We start from the raw sequence: 17,542 nt of genomic DNA, 5'->3' as shown, positions 1-17,542 counted from the left end.
TCTTATTTTGGCTAAGTCCAAATTGCATCAAGTTTTTTAGAAAGTTTGTCGCTGCAAGGTTTAGTGAGGTCTCTCACTGTATCTTACCAAGTTGCCTCATTAATTGCCTACCACACTCCTGTGGTGTCACTCACATCTGATTTCCATCCCGTCCCACCATGGGGTGGATATCCTGGAATTCACTGGTGTCCCTTGCACCTGTGCCACCTTGAAAAGGCTGTGTGCACCTGGACAAGCACTTTCAGTCTACGGCTGCCTTGCACAGTTGCTGATTTTTGCCCTGGACATGAGAGCTGGGGTAACTCGGTGCCCGCATTGTGGGCAGAGTCCTGACTGTCCTCCTGAACAGGCTAGTGCTGACCCAGGATATCCTCATCCCCTATGACTAGCAATGGAAGCCATTCCTGAAGAAGGGCTTATGCCCGAAACGTCGATTCTCCTGCTCCTTTGCTGCCTGACCTGCGCTTTTCCAGCAATACATTTTTAAGCCATGACACCAGACCATTGTCAGTGTGGTCCAAGATTATCACCCTGGTTAAAGCAGTCTTAGCTGTCTGGCGAAATACCCAACACTGTAAGAAGAAGGTTAATGTCCTACTCCAGTCCATCATCTTCTCTCCAGTACCTCACACTTGCTCTAACTCTTCTACTGTATTTGCATCCTACCAAGGCTTGTGCTCAACCATTCTCAGTATCCCCTGCAATATCTTCCCCACTCACTGTCACCTGCCCCAGCCCCTGACACCACCTGCCTACTCTCTGTGCTGCCTGCTCACTTGATCAAGACATTTCCCCACCTGCACAAGCAGTAATGGCTATACCACCCCCCCCCCCCCCCCCCCCCGCTTACACCTCCCTTTAACACCTGCCTCGCACTCATTCCAGGTAGAAAGCAGTCCCCAGTAGGGGAGAAAGGGTCAAAAGGAGTGGTGGTTGAGGAGAGGGCCTGACTCTGATTGCGCCAAGTAGGACCGAGCGCCTGACTCTGATTGCGCCAAGTAGGACCTGGCTTGCTTTCGAAGGCTGCTTTTGACTTACTGTAGCAGGATCCCCTTGACTGAGACCTGCTGACGATATGACTGCCTTCCTGGCTTTGTGTCTGCCATAAACAGCATGTCAATACAAATCTGATACTTCTAGCTGAGAGGGCAAATGTGAGCAGACAAGGCAGCGATTCTGTGAGCACCCCGGTTGGCTATAAGCAAGTGAGCACTCTGACAGAGTGAGGAGCCCGACGATGCAGTTTGGTTCAGACCATGGTCTGAGTGTAGTCCCTGAGCACACCATGTCCTTGCTGCAGCAATAATTAGTTTTAGGTGTAGCTAGAGGTGCAGCATTGAAGTGATTACGAGGCCAGTGGCAATATCATTACTGAGCTTTCTTTGTTCAAAGGAGAATAATCCTAGCTTCTCTCCATGTAACTGACATCCCTCATACCTGATAAATATTTCTGCATTCAATCCAAGGTCTGGATAACCTTGTTAAAGTGTGGTGCCAAGAAGTGGGCACTAACTAATAATTTATAAAGGGACAGGTTAGTCACAGTCTTTTTAGCGAGGAGTGATGTGACAAACAAGGAGATATACAACAGTGAGCTGGAATGATTGATTGTTCAAGGAAAGAGCTCACTGGTGTTTGGAAATAGTTCACATCAGGTTGAATTATGAACCATGTCCCAAGAGCTATGATACGTTGGATTTATAATGCTGTTTGTGTCTACCTTCAAACAGCATTCGATCCTATTTCATGTATATAACATTCTGTTTTACTGCCAGGAAAGTTTTTTTTTTCTTTTCAGAAGTGGGCACTATTGCATAAATTATAAATGACTGTCAACAACACTGAATTTTTTGTGACTATAACTTTGAGAAACCTGCCCAGTTTCTGCACCACAGACGGTGCCGATTGTTGAAATTGGCAAAGCAATCATTGAAATAACAGCAGAACATTGGATGTCCCTTAGGATAAATCAAACAGCCAGGTCTACTGCCATAACAGAGAGTGGCCACTCACAGAAAGCAGTAGTCCATTCACCATGAGCTTGTTCAAACTCACTCTGCCAGTGTTATAACACGACTAGGATAGGTGGATGTGGAGGAGTACGCAGCCCATTTATTTTAGCAAGATTTTTTTTAAATGCAAGAAGGATCAGGGTATGTTATATTCAAAAACAAAAAATGAGCTGGACATGTTTCTAAATGTAAATACTTTAACTTCCCTTGGAAATACTTTGACAGAGTTAAAATCCTGCAAAAATGCCAGTAATCTCATTCCACAAATAGTGAGCTTCCAATAGGAGGGACTCTTCCAAGTCTTTGAAGTTGGCATTATCGGTTTTCACTGATCAGTTCCAGAATTTTTCTGAGCTGGTGGTCAAGTTCTAAACTTTAGTCCGGTATTGATCTGAAAAATGAGAAATTCTCATTGCTATTTGGGGAGATCCTGATCGGAAGGTCTACTTAGGCAGTACGAGGAGCTCAGTCACCAGTTAGAAAAGTAGAGCTCAAGGGGAATAATCTGTATCATTACCCGAGCCATGTGCCAAATGATAGAGGGCACATAAGCTTAATGAATTGAATACGTGGCCCAAAGATTGGGGAGGGGGAAGTGGATTTCAGTTTGTGGGATATTGTCATTAATACTGATGATATTGGAATGGTCTCCATCTGAACTGTGCAGAGACCAGTGTTCCAGCAAACCCTATAACTAGGGAAGTAAGCAGGCTTTAAACTAAACAAGGGGTTGTGAGTAGATGTAGCAATTCAAGGCCGGAGAGCAAAGTAATAATATCGGAGATGTAGCCAAGGGATGGTGAGAAGTGACACACAGAATAAATCTAACAATACATGACAATTGTGTCTAGATGTTACAAATTTAACAAAAGGACAGAATTAGAAGCTGTGTCTCAATGTATAGAGCGGTCATAAGAAAGTAAAGAAGGTGGGGCACATTGAGCTAAATAAATATGATCTGATAGTCATTACATAGGCTGCAAAATGACAAGGATTGGGTCCTGAATATTGCTTTTACTTTCTAGCTAGCTTCATCTCCTTATGTAATTTCTTTCTTCTGATTTATATTTTAGTCATTCTCTGCTGTTGCTTATGTTCTGTCAAAACAACTCCCCTGCCACTCATTTTCACACAAATGCTTTCTCCCTATGTTGATGCTTTCCTTCGTTTCTGTGGTGAACCACAGATGATGGATCCACTCCTTAGGATTTATCTTTGTAGTAGGAATGTAGATATTCTGATATTCTAAAATATCCATTTATATGTTTGCCACTGCTTCTGTATTGATCTATTCTGGTCTAGTATCCCAGATCACTTCAGCCAGCAAAGGTTTCGTGCTCATATAGTTAACTGTGTGACTAATTTCATTAAGTGAAATTACAATCATTTGGGAAGCAGTATTCTGCAAACTAATGGGGCTGTGGGTTGACAAGTCCCTTCCTCCTAGGGCCTTGAAAGTGGCTAACGAGGTAGCAGGTGGTTTGGTGCTAATTTTCCAAGATTCCCAGGATTCTGGGGAAGTTCCAACAAACCAGAAAGTAGCAATTATTTCCTCTATTCAAGCAGGGAAAAAGGAAATAAAACAGGAAACGTTAGCTTGAAAGGAGTGAGAGTGGCTCAGTGTGGAGGTTATAGCTGCACACCTTGAAAAAGCTCTAATTGGGAAGAGTCAGCATGATTTTGAAAAAAGGAAATTCTATTTAATCAACTTATTTAAATTAGATTCCCTACAGTGTGGAAGCAGGCCCTTTGGCCCAACCAATCCACACTGACCCTCTGAAGAGAAACCTACCCAGACCCATTTCCCTCTGACTAAATGCACCTAATGCTCTGGGCAATTTAGCATGGCCAGTTCATCTGACCTGCACATCTTTGAACTGTGGGAGGAAACCCACACAGGCATGGGGAGAATGTGCAAAACCCACACAGACAGTCGTCCGAGGCTGGAATCGAACCTGGGACACTGGTGCTGTAAGGCAGCAGTGCTAACTGCTGAGCCACTGTGCCGCCCCATAGAGTAACATATGCAGTGGCTAAAGGGATGCCTGCGTATTGACTTGACTTAGATTTCCAGAAGGCATTTGAAAATGTGAGATCAAAGTAGGAGCTCATGGTGTAGAGGGAGCACATTAACATGGATAGAAGATTGTCTGGCAGGCAGCTAACAGCCAATATTACCTGAACAAAGAATGATTGTAGAATCTTGAATTTGAGAGAGATCTAGGTATTCTAATGTCAGAGTCACAGCAGGTCAGTACTCGATAGAATGAATGCTAAGGAAATGATATGCTTTGTTTGGGTGGGAATCGAGCATAAAAGTCAGGACATCATACTTCATTTTTACAAGGCATTGGTGAGATCATATCTCAAATGCTGTGCAATTTTGGCCTCTTTATTTTATAAAAAAGATGTACATGCATTGGAGCTGCTTCAGAGAACATTTCCCAGAATGATCGCTGCAGTAAGCAAGTTATCTTCTGAGAAAAGGTTGGACAGACTGAGTTTGTTTCCAATTGAGTTTCGAAGTGAGGAGTAATTAGGTTGACCTAGTCCAGATGCTGAATGGTCTTGACAAGATGGGCATAAAAAAAGTTGGTTCCTCCTGTAGATGAGTCCAGACTTGAGAGGCAATGTTTATAAGTTAGAGATTTTCCTCTTAGAACAAAGATGAAGAGAATTCTGTTTTTGTATCGGAGGATTGTGTGGCTTTAGAACACTGCCTCAGAAGCTGATGGAGACGGAGTCATTAAATATTTTGAAGGCAGAGACAGATTGTTTGAGGTCCAAGGAATCAAAAGGTATTGGGGGTAGATGGGAATGTGGACTTCAAAGCATAAGCAGATCAGCCATGGTCTTGTTGAATGATAGAGCAAACTTGACACCAAATGGCCTATTTCTGTTCCTAATTTGTATTATTATGTATCGTGTGCAAACCTGTGAAATTTATGAAATCATCGCGTGTTTCTTGATGATAAACATAGTATAAACTTTTCAGGCTCAGTCCTTGTGTATCAGATTCTGAAAGAAAAGCAACTGAACACAAGTTCACTGACACTGAGAATCCCAGGAATGAGCATGAAATCTTAATTTCTGACCCAAGGAATGAGTCATATTGAGCGAACACAGCTCAGAGTTTTGAAGATGCGGTTGTTGCTCAATATTGATGATTTGGACTAGGTTGTACCAGCAATGTGGGTGTATTACCAAAATACTCATGATTAGAACTGTATCAGGGCTACTATTGAAACATTTTAAAATGCTCGAGAGCTTTGCTTCTTGTTAGAAGTGGAGCATCAATCATTCAATTCCAAATCTGAGCACGTATTCAATTTTCCCCTCTATGTTACTGACAGATTATACCAGAGAGGCAACGGTTAATCCCTGCTGGATGTGGATCGATGTACATGATTTTTGTCTTAATGGTATCCCAATGGTCCAACTGTTTTCACTCAAACCTTAGGGAGTCTCAGAATGGCAACATTGAACTGCATCACTGATGTTGAGAATTCTCTTGTTCGCATTCCAAAGTAGATACTAAAATGAAACAAAATGAAATGCACTCAGTTTTAACTCTTTATTCCCTTTTACACAATTTAACATAAATCCTGGGGACATGCACTTCCTGGAATTCTTCGAATTGCTACTAAAATCCGTATATATCAGGGGAATTATAAGGTGATGTTCTACAAACTTAACTTGTCTTGGGACTCTAAGTTCTTTTTCACTTACATTTTTCACATTCTGGTGGAAATAATAAATACTGAAAAATATTTTAAAAGAAACAACTTGGGTTCATAACATCGGCAGAAATCACTTGGAACTTATGGATACAGGGAACACGTTGCAATATTTTTTTCTGAACGTTAACATGACTCAGAAGTTCCAATGTGGTCACCTCTTTTTTTTTGTCCAGCAGCCACGAAATTTCCTGTTGCCCACAATCCTAAGCTGAACATCATCTCGAAAATTCTTCTGATCCTCTGTGAATGATGTAGAGATTAGCTGTTCAGCAGCTTTTTCAGTATTTTACATCTCTGATTGTTTATGGTGCTGATTTCAAGCGTAACAGTGAAACAAAGGCACTTGTCAAGCATACTGCACCCAGTACCAGTCTCAGTCATGTGAAGATTTTAGTCATTCTGTTCCATCACGACTGTTTCCCCCAGCTGCATGATTTTGAGTTTTCCCGGGATAGGGTCTGTGTTGTATTTTGGCATTTGTAATCCGGTTTCTGCAGTTTTATTTCCCATCAAAGCCACGTTCGCTGTCCTGTTAGGTACCTGTGTTTGAGCCTCATTGCCTCTAAATTTCTTGAGCCCATATTCTGAACTTTTGGACTGGGGAGGTTACTGGCTAAAATAACTATGGCATCACGGTCATTCTGTAAATTTGTTATGTGAGCAATGTCCTGCTTTCTTCATTAGTTCTGTGACTTGGATGCACAATCTGCAATGTTAATCTAGAGCAGAATTCATGCTGCTAATGAAGCCAAGCACCACACTCCCAATCTCAGCAGGCTGATTTCAAGGTAATTATAACAACTAGAGCTGATCTGTATGTCACCAGTCAGCTCCCCACTATTATGGACAGGATGAGGAGCTGACTGACAGTGGGCACTTAGATTCACGTGGACGGAGACAACCAGCTTGCCACCACAAGGGGGCAGCATGGTGGCTTAGTGGTTAGCACTGCTACCTTACAGAACCAGGGACCTGGGCTCGAATCCTCCTTTGGGCGACTGTCTGTGTGGAGTTTGCACATTCTCCCTGTGTCTGCATGGGTTTCTTCCGGGTGCTCTGGTTTCCTCCTATAGTCCAAAGATGTGCAGGTTAGCCTAGCAGGTTTCCACGAGTGGGTAAGCAGCTGATTCTGGGTAGGATGCTCTTCAGAGGATCAGCATGGAGCCAACCTGGCCTGCTTCCACATTGTAGGGATTCTCCAAGACGTGATCTCGAGGAAGTGAAGTGGAGTAAGCCTGATTTGGGGAAGTCTATAGGAGTCATGTGACTATACCTGGCTCCACAAGGAAAGTAAAGGAACTTATTTGGCCTCTGCTGAACATAGGTCCTTTTCCTGTACTCTTTGCTTGATGGGGAAGCCATGGGTGTGACCTTGCTTGGGTCAGAGCTAAATTACAATCAGGACTGGATTTGTGAAAAAGGCTGCAGGCCAATGACTTTGACACCTGTCCAAAACAGCCATCAAAATTGAAGGCAGTAGGGTCAGCCAGCACACAGCACTGCCATAGAGACAATGAAAAACCTGAACAGATTCCAGCTCCTAACACACTTGCTCATCCTGCCATTTGCTGAAAGATATTATCTTTTAGCAGGCAATGCCTGGTAGACTGTATCATCCTCCCACCTCATATTGTTAAGCCAATGAGAGGTGATTTTTTTTTTGCTCAGATGGGTAATGAGTTATGGGAAGAACGTACTGTGCAATAAGTGGCAGTTTCCCATTGGAGGTAGATTGGATTATCCATTGGCAAATTCACCAGTAAGACCAATGATTATAATACATGGGCCAGAGCAGCAATTTCAAATTTTTTTGTGCTTTCATTATCTTTGAGCTACGCATCCAAAATTGCAAAAGCTTTTTCTAAACAAATTCTTATTCAAAGTGTTTAAAACAAATCCACTTTCTCTCAAAACAAAAGATGAAGGGGAGGAAAAGCAAGAGATCGATGCACATAGAGTAAATGCTATCACCATCTTAGCATTTATGATTAGATTACTTACATTTTTAGATTACTTACAGTGTGGAAACAGACCCTTCGGCCCAACAAGTCCACACCGACCCGCCGAAGCACAAACCACCCATACCCCTACATTTACCCCTTACCTAACACTAGGACAATTTAGCATGGCCAGTTCACCTGACCTGCACATCTTTGGACTGTGGGAGGAAACCGGAGCACCCGGAGGAAACCCACGCAGACACTGGGAGAACGTGCAAACTCCACACAGTCAGTCACCTGAGGCGGGAATTGAACCCGGGTCTCTGGCCCTGTGAGGCAGCTGTGCTAGCCACCGTGCCGCCCACATATCTTTGTAGTAAATCTCCTCTAATGAAGAGTTTGCTATTCTCTCATATTGGAAGAGTTCAGCATAAAGGGAGCAAGTTTGTTCAGTCCCTGTAGCGAGTTGCACAGTTCAATTGGTTGCTAACAATTTGGGAATGACTGACTACTACATCGAGATGAGATTGTTAGACATGAGTAATCTGCCAATGCCAGGAGGGAAAAAAAAACAAGTGAGACTTGAGCCAAGCTAGATTTTTCTTTAAATGGGCTAAGCAGCAGGCAAATGATGTAAATGATCTTATAATGATTTTGTGTATTTATTCTACCACGAGCGGATTACAAAACTGGTGCTGCTCACACAATAGACCTGTCAACACAAAACACAAACAGAATTACTGCAATTTAACTTCTGAAGAAAAAAACAGCACATTACTTGCAATGTAGCAAAATTGTTGTTTATTATATGCAGTTGCACAACATTTAATGGTTGGATAAATATATTCATCCTTTTTGCAATACTGCAGCTTACAAATGTGCTACTATGAATAAAGAGTTCAATGTAATACAAGCTGTTTGATACTGCTGCCAGTGAAATCTCTGATATTATTGCATTAGTGCTTTCAAATTGACAGGAACTGATAGCGCAATGATAATGTGATTGGACTGTAATCCTGAGACCCAGGCTAATGTTGTGGTGACATGGATTTAGATTCCACCAAGGTAGCTGGTAAAAATTGAATTCAGTAAAACCTGGAATTTAAAAACCAGTCTAAGGGTAACCGTATAATCATTATCAATTGTCTTTTAAAAAAAAAACCTGTCTACTTTATTAATGCCCTTAAGAAGATCTGCCATTCTTACTAAGTCATATCTGCATGTAACCCCTGATCCACAGAAGTGTGATTGACTCTTAACTGCCCTCAGAAATGGCTCAAAGAGCCAATTATTCAATAGCATGGATGGGCAACAAATGCTGACTTTGATAGTAATAGCCATATCCCAAACAAGAATAATCTAAAAAGCTCCTGTCAAAAGGATGTATCCAGTAACCTAACTTTCTAAAATGTAGGTATCTTAAATTTAAAATAAATGTAACATTCCAGATTTTCAGATGGCCAAACAATTGTTTTCCTAGCATAGATAGGAACAGATGCAGGGTTCCCATCATAGCAAACTCCGATGGAATTGAATAGAAAGTTAAACTGAGCAATTTCCCTGCACCTGAATACTTCAAAAGTAATCAATTTAAATCAGAAATTCAGAAGATTCCAAATAAATTAAGTAAATAGTTACTCAGGAAAAGTGTTAAGTACACCGTTTAACTCCCAAACACCCCAATCTCAGACTACATGCTCTTCACCCACTTCAGGCCTTCCTTCAGCTTCCAGAACCCAATGTCCATTCATTCCGTGGGGCTAAACCCCCTCTCACTCCACTCATCATCTTCCTTCAGCTGTCAGAACTCCGTGCCCATACCGCCCCCCCCACACTTAACCTGGCACACTCCTGGTGTCCTAAACTCAGTATGTACTTATCATTTGACTGCAACTGATTCTAGACCATTGCAGCTGACTGAGGACGTCATTTGCCTTCCTCTGACAGTGTGAGAAAACAGTCAGAATAAAAGTACAACTCTGCAAACCTGCAGAGGGGCTGATTGGAATCTCCACAGAGAATTGTGGAGCTCGCTCCTATAGTAAAAAAGAAACAGAGGCAGTCTCAGCAAATTGCCACTCCTCAGAAAATCTGGCTTGTTATTTGGAATGTACTACACTCCCTGAACATTTGATTATATTTGCAGCACAGGACTTGGCATGATAACTTATTGAGATAATGCATCTGGCCTGATGCCATTCCAGTTAAATTTCTCCCACATACCACTACATCAAACTAGATCATAAACAGTAACATTTCAGAAATGTTGTCGATTGCTATCTATTTATGTGCATTATGTCATCTCCTGCTTCCAATTCTAATTAAATGTAAGATTCACAACTTTGCAGAAGCCAAAGAGATGACTGCTGCAGATGTATTGTGTCAAGCAAGAGAGGAAGAAGCAAATAAATGATCTGAAAGCAGCAGCTGTACTTTCCTGCAGTCTCCACCATGCCAATGAACAGGAGAACATCATGCAGCCTGTCAGCCTTGTTCTGCTATTCACTGAGATTCTGGGTCATTTGTATCCGAACTCCATCCATCTGTCTTAGATCCTTGTGAAGCAATACTGAGCTATCAGTCTTGGATCTTGAATTATTAATTGGGCTTCCAGCCACTGCTTTTTTATGGGAGAGAATTCAGCATTGCTGTCACTCTTCACATGAGGTTGGTGCATCCTGACTTCCTTCACTGGTTGGTTACACAGGCTGCAAAATAACATAATCCAGCAAGTTGAGATTTTGTAATAGCACACAGAGTTTGGAAGCAATTAACATTCTACACGACTAAGATTCTACACGACTAAGACCCAGTCCCCAGTCCAAAAGGCTGCATGCCCTCTTCCCCTCACTAAGGTCTGCCATCTGGGATCCAGTGAGATCCCAGACTTAACTGGAGGTCCATGTCCATTTCTGATCACCTCCACCTTAGCCTAAGTCACAGTACCAACAGAAGCCACCTCTTCTGGTGGTGCTGCCAGTAGCACAGAACTTCATGAGGTAGGATCCCTCCTAAAGAGTGTCCAAACAATTATAGGCCTGCTAGCATATTGTTTTTATTTGTTTATGAATGTGGGCACCACTAGCTAGGTCTCATCTGTTGCCCATCTCCAAATACCCTGGTGGTGGTCGGCTGCCATATTGAACTGCTGCAGTCCGTGTGCAGTAGGAACAGTGCTGGAGGGAAGTAAGTTCCAGAATTTTGGTGTAATGCATAATCTTTCTGTCTGACTGTTTTTTTTTGACTGAACTGTCAGTTTTCCTCCTGCTTGAGCTGGACCACATTGTGTAAACAATGTGCCTTTTTGGAAAAAGTTTTTAAAAGGTGCCACTTTCCAAGATTCTCTTAGAGAATTGATAGTGTTCCCTTTTTATTTCATGTAGTCAATTTTCCTTTTGAAAGCTTCTAGGTTAAGTGTGTCAGCCAATTCCTGTCGTAGCAAATTCTCTATTTTATATGCTATTTGGATAAAGAAACTTCTTTATATTCATATCTCTCCATCTATTGATAATTATCTTGTATTCACAATTTCTAGTTTAGGAGTTTTTTCCATATGTTTTCACATCAACCCTGTCCCACCTTTTCATAAATGTAAAGATCTCTATCAAGTCTCCTGTAAATCATCTTTGCTATTTTAACAAATTTCCCCCAACCTGTTTAATGTTTCCCAATAGAGTACGCTCTCAGTTTTCTTACTTTATATACAAATCTGCTTTGCACTTTTTCCTATATTTCTCTTTCTTAATGTAGCATAAAGACCTGAACTCGTAAGTGTGGAATAGAAACAGAAAGTAGAGAAACTCAGCAAGTATGGCAGCGTTTGTGGGGAAAGAAACACAGTTAACATTTTGAATCCAGTATGACCCTTCTTCAGAATAGAAGAAGAGTACGGTGGCACAGTGGTTAGCACTGCTGCCTCACATCGCCAGAGACCCGGGTTCAATTCCCACCTCAGGTGACTGACTGTGTGGAGTTTGCACATTCTCCCCGTGTCTGCGTGGGTTTCCTCCGGGTGCTCCGGTTTCCTCCCACGGTCCAAAGATGTGCAGGTCAGGTGAATTGGCTATGCTAAATTGTCCATAGTGTTAGCTAAGGGGTAAATGTAGGGGTATGGGTGGTTTGCGCTTCGGCGGGTCGGTGTGGACTTGTTGGGCCGAAGGGCCTGTTTCCACACTGTAAAGTAATCTAATCTAATCTAATCAAATCAAAGTAGAAAACTTTTTTATGCTGTAGACCGAGGGGGAGCAAGTGGAACAGATGGGTGTGCCCAGAGCAGGAGACACAGGCAGTGATAATGGTGGCAAAGGAGTGATAGATGTTTAAATTTGGTATAAACATCAGTTGTAAAAAGGAGAAAACAGGTCCACTCCGCTGTTATCAAAGCCAAGATGATACAAACAAGATTCAGTGAGGTAGAGTGAGGAATGTAAGAAAATATAGTAAAGAGACCATACTCTGAAGTGGTGGAACTCAATATCGAGTCCCAAAAGGTTGTACTGTTTTGAAGTACTAGATTTTCAGCACCAACAGTATTTTGCATTTACTCTCAAGTGTGGTCTGACCAGTATCCTATACACATTTAACACAACTTCACTATATCTGAATTTTGTCCCCGTTCGAAATAAATCCTGGTGTTTAGTTTTCATTTTCATTTGTTTCCTGTCCTGCAGTAATGGGTCCGTGTATTTGTTCATTTGTATCCCTCAGTTCTTTTGCTTGTCTGCGCCATTTTGTTTCTGAATGTTTCCTGAGGTGCAGGTGATATTTCTGCTTTTCCTACCATGTGCACACCTCACATTTATCTAAGTCAAAGTTCATTTGCCTTGCCCAAAGTGCATGGTTTATCTTTGATTTGATTTATTTATTGTCATGTGTATCTTGTTACAAAATACAGTGAAATGTGGTATATACTACAGTGTAATTTATATGTAATCTTGTGATTTATTGCACCCATATCCACTATCCCCATAATTTTGAAATCGAGTTACCCGTTTCCATAACCAAATCATTAATGTCAATTCTGAATAACTGTATTCCTAAAACAGATCCTTCTGGAATTCAAAATTTGATCTTCCTCAAATCTACCATCTCTTCTGTATTTTCCAGCTGCATTTCCTCTAACTCTACTAGCCCCATCCTTTGCCATGAGCATATGTCATTCCTTATAAAATGATTTCAAAAGCCAGTCCTTGACACCCATTTAAATTTCCTTTGCCTACACTTGCCACTGCCTCTTCAAAGTATCTGACCGCATTAGTTGAACGTGACTTAATCTTTCAGAATCCATATTTGTTGTTCTGTGTCTGTCTCTTAATGCTTTCTATCACCTCTATGAGTACAGATTCACGTATCCTTCCTCTTGCTAATGTTAAGTTTACACTCCATAGTTTCCAGAATTTGCTTCATATCCCTTTACGTAAAAATGACCAGCACGAGCTGCCCACCAGTGCTATGGCACCAGTTCCCTTTTATGGATGGAGCTTATTTATATTGTTATGGAAATTAGCCAATTAATAAAGAATTAGAATTCCTACAGCGTGGAAACAGGCCTTTCGGCCCAACAAGTCCACACCAACCCTCCAAAGAGTAACCCACACAGACCCCTGACTAATAACCTAAATTATGGGCAATTTAGCATGGCCAATCCATCCTAACCTGCATATCTTTGGATTGTGAGAGGAAACTGAATCAAACTCATGCAAACACAGGGAGAATGTACAGATTTCACACAGACAAATCACCCGAGGCTGGAATTGAACCCGGGTCCCTGGCACTGAGGCAGCATTGCTAACCACTGTATATTATCCAGATCTGGGTATGATCCTTCCTTAGTTTTCTTGGCGTTGTATTTGCTAAAGCATTATCTAAAAGATAGATAATGCTTTAAGCAAATACGACACCAAGAGACAGGGTACAGGAAAAGATAATAATTTCCTGCCTTGCCACAATTAATTTTAAGTAAAAGACAAAAGAGGATAATAATGCAAGTCCAGAGAGATGTTAAAGTTGAACGAACTCAATTATAGGGAAGGTATCTTAAAATTCTTTCAAGCTTCCCCTGTGGAGCGAAGGTGAGATCTCTGCTGGTTCCTTGATCAGTAAACAAGCTGTATGACTCCATGGCTATAAAATGCCAAGTAGAAAAATGAGATTGGAGCTGCATATAGACATGGCTACAAGGCCAACACCAGAGTAGGACTAGTTGGAGACTTAGAATAGCACATGAGCAGAGATCAGGGTCGCTCCTACTCGCACGTTGGAAAGATATATACGTAGAGCAATCACCCAATCTATCTTTACAAGCAGTAAATGCAGCAGGTTGGAAGAAATCAATTGTTATTCCACTGCAAAGAGTGGTTGGGACCCTGGATGGAGAATAGGAACAAGGTGACAGTGCAGCAAATGGGAAGGTGCAGGGGAAAGAAGGGCAAGAATTAGAGTTTTGTTTTAATTTGTGGGATGTGAGTTACATCCCTAAGTAAGTTCACATTGTCAGCAGGTTTAGACACATCACACTTGCTGAGTCTTAACAGCAGGATAATAAAACCCAAAGATCACAGACTGTGGCCACACCATTGATTACTGAATGAGTCAGACAGGAAGAGATGTAGAATAACAATTAAGTACCCTTTCAAAGAATATTTACAGATATAAATTTGTCTTGGCTCAAAGTACATAACCAATGAATCCTGTTATACACAGCATGATCTTTGAAAGGGGTGAGACCTTGGTATTGATGAAGATGAGCAATTCCTTGGTGCAAAAACTAATAGAATAGAGAAAGGAAGACAGCTCAGGGAAGCAGTTGGCAATTGACTTGGGAAAGAAGAAATAGAATCAGGAATGAGAAGTCTGATACAGGAAAGGAATGCAATGTTCCAAAAGCATCAATGGAATCAAGAGTAAGATTTTTGCAAAGTTAGCCACAATGACAAGAGTGAAGCAGTGGAGGCAAGAATAACCAGGCAGAAGAGCTTCTGAGAGAGGGAGAAAGATTTCTCACTGTTAGACAGCAGGATGCAGATCTTTACCGCAAATAATTTTTCAAGAGGAGTCCTGAAATTCTTACAATAGACATAAAATAACTTGAATGTAGTGGACCTTGGAAAGGGAAGATTTACAACACAGAAACAAAGTAAGCCTTGAAATGAAATCGGTGGATTTTAATGCCCTCTAGCATGCTGACTTTGCTGCTAGTGGAGAGACATTTAATCAAACCAGTGAGTTCAGACGCCACACTGTTCCAGTAAAGTTCATTTAAGGGTCTTATGCCACAATAGCTGGCATTAACCCAGCAGTAGCTGAGCAATTTACAAAGTGGAACCTTGAAATTTAAACTCTTGTTAGGGTTACTCACGGGCTTCATGGAGCAGAGGATCCCTCATTCAAAGTCACAGAGTCTGATTGAGAGACCCAGCATAGGGACATGGAGCCCACTGAGAGCCATCGCTCTGCCTTTGCTGCCAAGCACACCTCTTACACCCTACCTGCCATCACTTCCCTGTCACCCGGGTGCCTTATCAATCCTTGGCCTCAGGTAGGTGCAGGAGCTATCATTGCCCCACATGAAAAGCTACAAGTTTCTAATTAGCTGGCAGCTCTCAGTCAACATAATTTCCACTCATGAAGTCCTTGACCTTAAGGAAGTCCCACCATTGCCCAGTTAAGTGCCTTAATTCAGTGGGCTATCCTGTAAAAAGGGCAGTGTGAGTCTCTTGCTGCCTGTCCAGAGCCCCATTGCCTTCACATATTGCCTAATGAGCCAAACAACTGTCTTCTGTACCATATCATTGTTAATTTGACCTACATTTCAATAGTGCCTTTCATGCCAGCAGGAAGTCTCAAAGAAACATCCAGTTAATTCATTATTTTTAGATCTCTAAAAACAGCAGCCAATTTTCTCCCCAGATTTTACCAGCAGCAAGTAAGCCTAAATGACCAGTTAATCTCTGTGCTTTTTGGTGCTGTTATTGGAGAATAAACATTACCCAGGGCTCCCTCTCTTCTTTCAACACAGCTATGAGAATGTTTCACATTCACCAAATCAGAAGGACAAGGTTGAGTGACCTGGAGACAAGTTCTGAAGAAGTCATATCCAGGCTTGAAGTGTTCATTTACCTTCTCCCACCATAGATGCTATCAGTCTCGCTGAGCTCTCCAGCACTTTCTGTTTTTATTTAAGACCATGTTGTAGGTTTGGATTTTTGAAAGTCAGTCCCTCGAGAAGCACTGTTTCAACCCAGCTGTGAAGTATCAGCCTATCATCTGTGAGGATTGTGATCACAACCTTCTAATTCAGAGGCCAGTATGCTCATAATATACTCAACTGACATAAAAACAATGAGTTAACTCCATTTGGCCCTAGTGGTATCAATGTGTCCCAACCTCTGTTTATTGCCTGCAATCAACTGAGTTTGAACTAATAATGTAATTTGCTTTCTCTCCCTCTCTCTCTCTTTCCCCCCAGCCTCATACTTTGTGCAGTAGGAGAAGCTTTAATTGTTTATGCCGAGAGGAATGGAGCAGAAATAAAGGGATGAAGATGGTGCCATATATCTTGTTTCAAAGCCAGTTTCTCAAAAGAAAGGGTGTACATGTTACAATTTTCATTGGAGAAGCAATTTTCCCTTTCCCAACTTTCCACCAATAGACATGATTGAAGAATCCATATACAGCTCAGTGATTAAGATTCACCTCAAGGCCTTGGATATACATTTTTTTAACTGTGCCTTGTGAGAACCTAAAGAGGAAGAAAATAGCATTGTATCTGGTGACAACATTGTGTGTGTGAGAACCACTTTTAGCTTTACCTTCTCATGCTGGGAACTGGATCACTGCAGACAATTCACAGCAGAAACAGGAAATGTACTACTCTCCTCTGGATGCCCCAGCCCTGTGAAAAAGCCTCCGAGAGGATTACTGTGAACAATGCAATAACGCAAATAAAGATTATTTAAATAGATCATGATTTGTTTCCCAAAGATATAAATATGAATATGTTTTTAATGCTTTCTCATTGTTCTGGTGTCACGCTGGTAAATAAGATATAATTGGAAAACGTTGCTGGGAGAATTGTCTTTCATGAATTGCGTGGCTTTCAATTCCAGATGTGCTCCGGTACATAAAATATTAACTGATATGTTCCAAATGATATTATGCCAGTCAGGTTTACCTATTCATTTGTTTCTCATAAATGCTAAAATATCCTCTTCCATGAACAGATGACATCTTTTAAACTTTTATTTAAATAGAAGGCAGCTAATAATAATGGAGCCTGGTTATGATAGGAACAAAATGATCAGAGGATTAGATAGGGTAGAGAGTGAAAGTCTTTTTTCTAGGATGTTGACGTCAGCATGTACGAGGGGGCATAATTACAAATTGAGTGGTGATAGATTTAAGACAGATGTCAGAGGCAGGTTCTTTACGCAGAGAGTGGTAAGGGTGTGTAATGCCCTACTGCTAATATAGTCAACTCAGCCACATTAGGGAGATTAAACAATCCTTAGATAAGTACATGGATGATTTTGGGATAGTGTAGGGGGACGAGCTGAGAATAGTTCACAGGTCGGCGCAACATCAAGGGCCGAAGGGCCTGTTCTGCACTGTGTTGTTCTATGTTCTTAAAAGTAAAATTCTTGAAATGAATTTTTATTATTTACAATTTATTCAGTATCCAAGGGCCAAAGTGGAATTGAAGCATGTACTTCAAATTTGTTGAATGTTAATTTTTTAAATAATCTATTAAGATTCACTGCCTTTAAGAAATATAGCAATAGCCTGTTGTGTCTTTAAAAGACTATTTGTTAGACCTGCCAAGTCATTTAAAAAAAGGGACTCGTGTAGGCCT

General features: G+C 41.4%; 1 protein-coding gene across 5 annotated transcripts in view; it reads left to right on the top strand.

Moving 5' to 3' along the window:
• Positions 1-16,698, top strand: part of LOC122548968 (transmembrane protein 241-like) — a 120,776-nt gene extending 104,078 nt beyond the window's left edge. For 3 of the 5 annotated variants that reach the window (XM_043688004.1, XM_043688012.1, XM_043688003.1), the window contains one exon: positions 16,160-16,698. In XM_043688004.1, coding sequence (XP_043543939.1) covers positions 16,160-16,232 — 73 coding nt within the window. In that variant the 3' untranslated portion in view covers positions 16,233-16,698. Of the gene's footprint in view, positions 1-6,436; positions 6,687-16,159 lie in introns of those variants that run through there. The other 2 variants (XM_043688006.1, XM_043688005.1) reach the window with 2 other exon arrangements.
• Positions 16,699-17,542: the final 844 nt, after the last annotated feature.

The sequence above is a fragment of the Chiloscyllium plagiosum genome, chromosome 4, assembly GCF_004010195.1.
Source record: "Chiloscyllium plagiosum isolate BGI_BamShark_2017 chromosome 4, ASM401019v2, whole genome shotgun sequence".
Classification (NCBI taxonomy): domain Eukaryota; kingdom Metazoa; phylum Chordata; class Chondrichthyes; order Orectolobiformes; family Hemiscylliidae; genus Chiloscyllium; species Chiloscyllium plagiosum.
Note: the sequence above shows the minus strand (reverse complement) of the source record. Positions and strands in the feature narration are given on the sequence as shown.